The following is an 8,793-nucleotide window of genomic DNA, read 5'->3' as shown; positions in this document are numbered from 1 at the left end:
TGCTCTCTCCCTCTATTTGTTATCTTACTTCTATCATTGACAGTCCCTCTAGGTTGTGGGCTGCTTGCCTGTGTTCCTGAGAAGCATCTACGGTACCAGTCTATAGAGTGTGTTTTCTTTAGTGAATTACCGGTATGTTTACCGGTAATAAACTTGCACTGTTTTATGTATATGTTTGATTACATACAGCCTTGTGACAGTTTTCCTGCATGTCATAAGCATTTGAATATAAATTAAAATGTTAAAATCAAATCTGATATTGTTTTACCTTTTATTTGGTGTGTGGAAGGTGTGCAGAAGAGGGGGTAGTCTTATACGGCGAGTATATAACAAACTCTGTATTTTGAGTGGAAATGTTAGGGGGTCGTCTTATACGCCCAGTCGTCTTATACGCCGGCAAATACGGTAAGCTGTATAATCTTAGCAAGTTTTCTAAGCTCTAGATGCCTTGACTTTCTCATCTGGAACATGGACAATAATAGTACCTGTGACTCGGAGACTTATTGGCAATAGTACTGTGAGGAATATCAAACATCAAGCTTGTGAAGTCTATGCACAACACCTGGACCGTGGTTATAAGTGCTCCTGGCCATTAGTTAAATAGATGTCATCACCTCCATCTCACAGATGATGATTCTATTGTGGCTCCAGTTTTGTAAAGTCACAGAACTCACTGGCAGAACTCGGGTTAGAAGCCAAGTTTTCATTCTTTCTGTGGGATCCCAGTGATCATTGTGGTTTCTAAAGCCCAGCAAAATCCTATGGTGCGCTGTTCTTCCCCACAAGTAGCCTCAGATCAGAATAAATGGAATCAAGGAGGGTCAGTCAGACATGGATAGGCAAGACATTCCCAGGCAATCAGCCTCTCTCTGAGCAGCTGACTGCCAATAATGAGACCTGTAGGGAACTGACTAGTCCCTGAGGAAAGATTCCTAAACTCTCAGCAGTGCTGGACTCTCTGATAGTCAGCTATAACAGAATCAACAAATCTGGGAGGACCCTGGATGCTTACAATTCCAGTTCCACAATAAGAGCTTTATTCTGAGTAACAAGGTACTTACTAAGACTTGTAATATAACTTGTAAGTTTATATTAATATAAGCTTTTTTACCCAACATCAAGAATTTTTGAAGTTCAAGAAAAAAAGCGTTTTCAGCCAAAGTATATAAATATAAAAAGATCACACACACACACACACACACACACACACACACACACACACAGTATGCTATGGTTTATATAAAGCATTCTGCCCATCTAAACCAGACCAGAACAGAATCTTCCAAAATCCTCCATTATACCAGGAAATATTGAAAGCAAGAAGATTTTCAGGACATTAGTGGGACATGCCAGACTTCCTCCCCCTGGACCAAAACAAATACAAGCAAAAAATTTTGCTTGGACAACTGAAAAGCAGAGAAAGGCATTGGCAATTGATTTCCTCCTCTAAAGGCATATTTGTTTAATCTGCTTATGTCAAATCAAATGTAATTATTCTAAGCATTTTGAAATGTCCTAAAGGATTATCTGTTCTCAATTTTTTGATCCAGCAATTCCTCTCCTGGATATATACCCAAAAACCTCAAAATCATGTATTTGCAAAGATATATGCACCCCTATGTTCACTGCATCGTTATTCACAGTGGCCAAGAAATATAAACAACCAGGATCCCGAGATGGAGGGTTGGGTAAAGAAGATGTGGTACATATACATAATGGAACACTACTCAGCCATAAGAAAGAATGAAATAATGCCATTTGCAATAACATGGATGGACCTTGAGAACATTATGCTAAGTGAAATAAGTCAGAAAAAGGTAAGAACGATATGATTTTACTCATATGTGGGATATAAAACTGAAACTCATGAACACAAACAGCATGTGATGGTTGCCAGAGGGAAGAGGGTGGGAGAGAAGGAGGGAGAAGATTTAACTTTGGGTGGTGAGCACATGTGCAATATAAAGATCTTGTAACATAGTAACCCACACCTGAAACCTATATGTTCATGTTGACCAATGTCACCCCAATAAATTTCATTTAAAAAAAAAGAATTATCTGACATTTGGCCATTTAAAGGTACCCTAGCATATTTTTAAATAGACCACGTTCCGCAACTTCAGAACTGAGCAGGATCCAGCAATTCCTCTCCTGGCTATATACAGGCTCAGTCTTCTCCATTCACCCACTGGAATGATTCTGCCCTGTAATATCAAATTTCCTCCCTGATGAGACCAATGCAGTTTGACATCTCACGTTTGGAACTGATATCATGCCTGGAATCCTTTTCTCTTTTTCAGAATGCATTTGACAACTTTCATTTTCGGAGCCCTGATTTCCCACAAGATACTATAATAATCAGCTAAAGGATTCAGAAGAAAAGTGCTGTGACAAAAAACTAACATTTTTTAAAATTAATTTCTGACTTGGTCTTCATTGTAGATTATTAAAAATTTCCTGATGGATGTGTGTCAGGTCATATACAAAGGAACCTACTGCTTTGTTCTGAAATGACAGAAAACTAGACGGTCCAGTTAATAGACTACAATCACCCAAAAGGCATCATCTGATGAAATGGTCAACTTACTTGGCACTTTCTTCACTGCAATTTGAGTTGGTAGCATCCACTGTTGCTTTCTGGCCAAAAGCTTCCTCTGTAAGGTCCAGCCAGATCTGGTTCTTAAACTTAATTGTTATTCTTTTGGCCCAAAAAAGAATGCAAGGGATTCCATCCATGGAGACATTAACTGGGCTGTCATGGCTGAATGCATTCCAAGGTTCTTTTACTAAATGCCCTTTTCTGCTCAGATTGTAGTTCAGGGCCTAATTAACCAAATAAACAAAATAAGAGACAAAATGCTTTCTGGAAGCAAAAGGGCTAATTCACAAACTATTGAAACTGATCTCTCTATCCAGAATCCATATTATTGTGGGGCAAAGGGGATAAGTGGACCAGATCATAGCAAGCCTTACAAGATAAGTATACTTGAAAGGTACATGAACCCATTTCCACAAAGCACCAAAAGTGGAAAAGACCAAATTAAAAAACAAACAAAAACCTAACTTTTCAAATAACATTATCAATATAGACTTTAAAACGTCACTTGCTGGGGCATAAAGCAGGGATGCAGATTTTTAGGGCCATGAAACTATTATTCTGTATAATACTGTAATGGTGAATATATAGCATTATATATTTGTTCAAATTCACAGAATGTACAACACAAAGAATAAATCCTAGTGTAAACTATAGACTTTAATGAATAATAATTTATCAATATTGGCTCATCAATTTTAACAAATGTACCACACTAATGAAAGATGTTAAATATAGGGAAAATTGGAGGAGGGAGGGATTGAGAGGGTATGTAAGAACCTTCTATACTTTTTGTTCATTTTTTTCTGTAAACTTAAGTCTATTAATTTAAAAACTTCATCATGTTATGATAATTGCAGTAATCTCATCAGAAAATAATATCAAAAGAACCCAAATAATGTAGGACTTTAAATAAAGAAATTAATGTTAAAGAAAACAAGATGTTTTTAGAAATCAAGCATAATTCTCCAGACCATTATGTCCTACAGAACAATCTCCAATACTGGACGTGTTCTATATCTATACTGTCCAAAGGCTGGTGTGGCATAATGAACTGGAAATGTAGCCAGTGCAACTAAAGAGCTTAACCTCTAATTTTACTTAGCATTATTACTTTGGAATTTAAATTAAAATGCCACATGTGGCTAATGGCTACTGTCTTGGACAGTGCCAGCTCCAGATTACTTAATATATGTAAACTAGAAAACTAGTATTCTAACACTGTTTTAATTCTTATGAAACCTTTGCTGATTTCCAGGAAGCCCAAGACAAAGAACTTCTATACCTGACTCTGGAGGTCACAAAGGCAGGGATATATCTGAAAGAAGATCCACTTATCTAGATAACTACTCCATACCAATTCCCCCAGTCTAAGTACAAAGAGAAATTTAACAGGCAGCAGCAATGCAAGCTTGCCTGTAATCAAAGATAAAATGGTTCTATAGTGATTCCCTCAAGAAAGCAACAAAAGTAAAACTAACTAAAAAAAAAAAAAGAAAGAAAGAAAAAGTAAAACTATTGTAATGAAATATGTAAGAGAAGTGAAACTTTAGTTTTTCTCAACTATAAGATTACCATAATACATTTCCCTACCTAAAGCTTAAGCAGAATATTATTTATTAATAGAATTACTTATATTTTCACAGTGGCTCTGACCTAATTGAAATGCTTAAAATTTTTAAAGACATAATTTAGTTTCCTAACATATCCATACCTGTGTGACTGGTACTGTTGTGAAATTCTGGATTGGTTTCATATCTCCATTATTTTGTTGATCTGTCAAATAAATGAGAGGAGTACAAAGGCTGAATGTCATCGATTGATTCATGTAAATCAGTTGAGGGGACAGAAGGAAGCTATGCAGACAGGGGTAGGACCACGGAAAAGGAAATAGACTAAAGCACCCCAATGGGGCAGGGAAGGAAGGGTACTCCCGATGACATGAACTTTAAAATGTATGGATGTTGTTAAGACAGCAGCATCTAGATAATCAATAACAAGGCAGAAAGGCCTATGTGGGAACCATGCCACTTGCCCAGGTTGCGAGCTCGATCCCCAGTAGGGTGCATGCAGGAGGCAGCCAGTCAATGATTCTTTCTCTTCATTGATGTTTCTGTCTATCTCTCCCTCTCCCTTCCTCTCTGAAATCAATAAAGATATATTTTAGAAAAATAAATAAAAGTAGGTTACTGACCAGCTAGTTGGCTGGAGTAGGCTAGAGTCGGCTGAGGATGGAGTGAGAAGTCTGCTAGAGAGAGCAGCTGGGCAGGAGACAGGAGAAGCTGCTGAGTCAGAGAGGTCAGGTACCACTATGATGTGGGACGGTAAGTCTAGGAGGCAGTGTGTGGCTGCTCAGCTACAGGTACAGAGACTAATGCTGCTTTATGGGAAAGATATGCATTTACCAGCTGGTGTCCAGGTGCCTGCCTGTATAGACTTTGCTGTGAGACCTGTTCTTGTATGATTGTTATATGGCCACTGGCTTCAGCAATAAAGACTCATTCTTATATATCCACAACCTCTCATGGCTCTTCGGCTAAGACCCAGCGTTCTAGGAGGTCCAGCCCTAGGCAGAGGGGCTCAGGCCCAACACCTGTTACTAGTAAGCAGAGGATAAAGGAGGAACTTAGGCACTAAGTTCCCAACAGTTAGTACAGTGGGCAGGGTTCAAGCAGGAACCAGCCCTGACATAGTCAAATAAAAATTTTTTTAAAAAATACATAAACTCATAGCCACTCAGAACAACTCAGAGCACCAGAGCTCATGCAGGGCTCCTGATAAGTGCTCTGACAGCACATAAACCAATCCAAAGGATATTGCTAAGACAGAATTCTTTGAAAAGACCAATTAAGAGCTAGCAAAACTACCCACCACCTAAATTAAAAGTTGCGTAATTCCTCTTGTTCTCTCTCTTCTCCCTGGCATGCAATGGGTTCCTGATGTTCGTTCCTGTGGCGGGAAAGCACATCCCTGCGTCCACTTGGTTAATGGCCATGTGGGCCTCCATACATGGACTATTAGCCTTTAATTCGCTTGGATACTAAATTACTCCCAATTGTAACATGGAAAGGAAGTTCCGGACACTGGGCTGTTCTTGGAACCCCAGCTACACCTTTTCCAGGACTGGCTTCTCCTAATAAACGTTGCTTTCATTAGTCGTTTTTGTTCATAATTTTATTATTCAACTTTGAAAGACACAATCCCGGGAAGACCTTCGGCTCCAGTTAGGGTATCACAGTGATAATAACATGCTAAGCACTGTGAAATATACCAGGCTTGAGCCTCTTTTGACTCATAATTTAGAATACACAAGTTTAAGAGATTTTCACAGGAGAGACTCCTGGTGCAAGCACCAGTGTTCAGGGAAGGCCATCACATTCAAAGCCCTTCCTCAATCTCCCAAGGAATCATAAGGGCAACTGTATGTCTTACCACTCTTTATATCCACTTCTTTATTTGAAGATGTTCGAGAGCTGAAATAAGAAAAATATGAAATTAAAAGATGCTGAACAAATATTTACATTTCAGATTTTATGTGAAGTTTTATGGAGGATATTTCAGCTTATAAATTTTCAGAGTAAAAAGCAGAATTTTAGCCTGCCAAAAACATCCACTTTTTAACAATAAACTTATGGTTTAAAAAATAATTATATGTTCTTCAAAGAAATAAAACATAATAAAATATTTTACAGTGAAATTTTATGCTACATGTATGAACTATCATATAAACTCATAATATGTTTACAATTAGAGAAATACATATATTACATACCATGATCTATATGCAAAACATAATTTTAGCTAAAGAGTTATTAAATATCATAGAAAAGTGCTTTAGAATTATATGGAACCAATTACAAATTAAATGCACCATTCACTTTGCAACTCAATCTTTATTATCTAACTAGACACCTGGTGCACGAAACTTGTGCACGGAGGGGGGCGGGGTGTACCCTCAGCCCAGCCTGCACCCTCTCAAATCTGGGACCCCCTCAGGCGATGTCTGACTGCCGGTTTAGGCCCAATCTCGGGGATTGGGCCTAAACCGGCAGTCGGACATCCCTCTCACAATCCTGGACTGCTGGCTCCTAATCGATCACCTGCCTGCCTGGCCACCCCTAACTGCCCCCTCCCTGCCGACCTGGTCACTCCTAACTGCCGCCCCACCAGCCTGGTCACTCCAAAGTGCCCCCCTCCGCCAGCCTGGTTGCCCCTCGCGGCCCCCCCTGCTGGCTTGGTCACCCCACGCAGCCTGCTGTTCAGTTGTTTGGTTGTCCCTCACTAACACCCCTGCTGGCCTGGTTGTAGACAGCCATCTCTCTGAGGCGGAGACAGTCAATTTGCATATTACCTCTTTATTACATAGGATAAGAATTTATGAAGATGACAAATTGGTAACTATGATGTCACTACTAATAAATTCATGCATGCATGAAATTATTGTTTCACTTTACAAATTTTACTGAGGCATAGTTTAAGTATAAAAAAATGCATCCATTCAATGTGTACAATTCAATGCATTTGGGTATAAGCATATACCCATTACACCTGCCACAATAAAGAGACATCCCAAGTTTCCCCATGCACTTTAGCAATGGAGAGATGTTCCTTTCACCTTCAGCCACAGGCAACTATAGACTTGCTTTCTGTCACTTTAGATTAGTTTGCATTTTCTAGTATTATAAACAGAATCGTATAACATATTTTAGAGCTTAGCTTCTTTCAGTATTAACATAACGACTGAAATTCATTAATGCTGTTACATGCATCAATATTCCATCCCATTTATTACTAATAAATATTTAATTGTATGGATATACCACATTTTTATACATATGGTAAACATTTATTACGATTCTATTTTGGGGCTACTACAAATAAAGATGTAAGAATTGCTGTGTACAGGAGTTTATGTGGAATATGTTTTTGTTTCTCTTGAATAAATGTCCAGAAGTAGATGGCTATCATGTAATAGAAGTTTAACTAAAAACAAAACAAACAAAAACAACAATAAAAAACCTCCCAATTTCAGTGGATGAGTTTTTCTGTGGCTCCACATTCTTGCAACATTTGGTAGTCAGTCTGTTTAATTTTAGCCATTCTATATTGTTCACTGACAAGCCAGTTACTATAACTGTTGTACAAAGAAAAAAATATAGTATAGTAACTGGCTTGTTAGTGAATAATCTACACTAATAAAAGAGAAACATGCAAATTAACCATCACTCTACCACTCTGCTACACCCACAAGCCACGCCCACCATCCAATCAGGAGCAAAACTTCCTGCCTGCCCTGGCCGGCCCTGGGCTCTGCTCAAGGCTACAAAGTTTCAATTATTGAAGATAAATAAATCCCAGATACCTGCTTCCAGCCCGCCAGAAAAAAAAAAAAAGGAGAGGCTGGAAACTTGGGTCGCCGGGGGACATGACCAGCCTGAAAATGACCATCAGCCCCTCACCCAGGCTGGCCAGGCACCCCAGCAGGACCCCCACCCTGATCTGGAACACCCTTCAGGGCAAACCAGCCAGCCCCCACCTGTGCACCAGGCCTCTATCCTATATAATAAAAGGGTAATATGCAAATTGACCCTAACAGCAGAACAACTGGGAATGACTGGTCACTATGATACACACTGACCACCAGGGGACAGATGCTCAATGCAGGAGATGCCCTCTGGGGTCAGTGTGCTCCCACAGGTGAGGCCACAACATTAGTAACAAAGAAACAGAATTTCCAGAGGATGAGACTCAGAAATCAGGATTTTAAAAAGATTCCCAGGTGATTCTAATGTGCAGACAAGGTTGAGAACCACTGGTCTAAAATGTATAAATTGAGAAATCATCTATGCATATTGTGTAACTATTGTGGCAGTGTAGAATTGTATGATTGTTCCCAACTTCCTGGAAACAATCCCAGAGATGTATTTAGCCCTGCCCTTGGCCATGTACCAATCAGCACTGCCTGTAGGTGAAGAATATTTCCTTGCCCCATCATCTGACTAGGCTACATGTCTAGGTTGGGCCAGTGGGATGTGAGTAGAAGCAATAGTGTGCCAGTTCTGCAGTCACGTTAAAGGAGTCACATATGTCTGCCACCTCTTGGCCTTTTCCCTCTGCCATGATAATGGCATGCCCAAATAGGGCTGCTCTTTCCATCTGGGTCTTGGAAAGGGACTCAGAGCTAAAGCAGGGCCGTG

General features: G+C 39.5%; 1 protein-coding gene across 1 annotated transcript in view; it reads right to left on the bottom strand.

Annotated features, from left to right (window-relative positions):
- ATP6AP1L (ATPase, H+ transporting, lysosomal accessory protein 1-like) overlaps nt 1-6,074 on the bottom strand; it is a gene marked incomplete at its 5' end in the record, with an annotated part of 20,184 nt that extends 14,110 nt beyond the window's left edge. Inside the window, 3 exons of the mRNA XM_015571577.1 lie at nt 2,588-2,823; nt 4,311-4,372; nt 6,029-6,074. Of these exons, the coding sequence (XP_015427063.1) occupies nt 2,588-2,823; nt 4,311-4,372; nt 6,029-6,074 (344 nt within the window). The remainder of the gene's footprint in view (nt 1-2,587; nt 2,824-4,310; nt 4,373-6,028) is intronic.
- Nucleotides 6,075-8,793: the final 2,719 nt, after the last annotated feature.

Source organism: Myotis davidii, unplaced genomic scaffold (assembly GCF_000327345.1).
Source record: "Myotis davidii unplaced genomic scaffold, ASM32734v1 scaffold44, whole genome shotgun sequence".
NCBI lineage: Eukaryota > Metazoa > Chordata > Mammalia > Chiroptera > Vespertilionidae > Myotis > Myotis davidii.
This window is presented reverse-complemented; position numbering and strand designations above follow the sequence as displayed.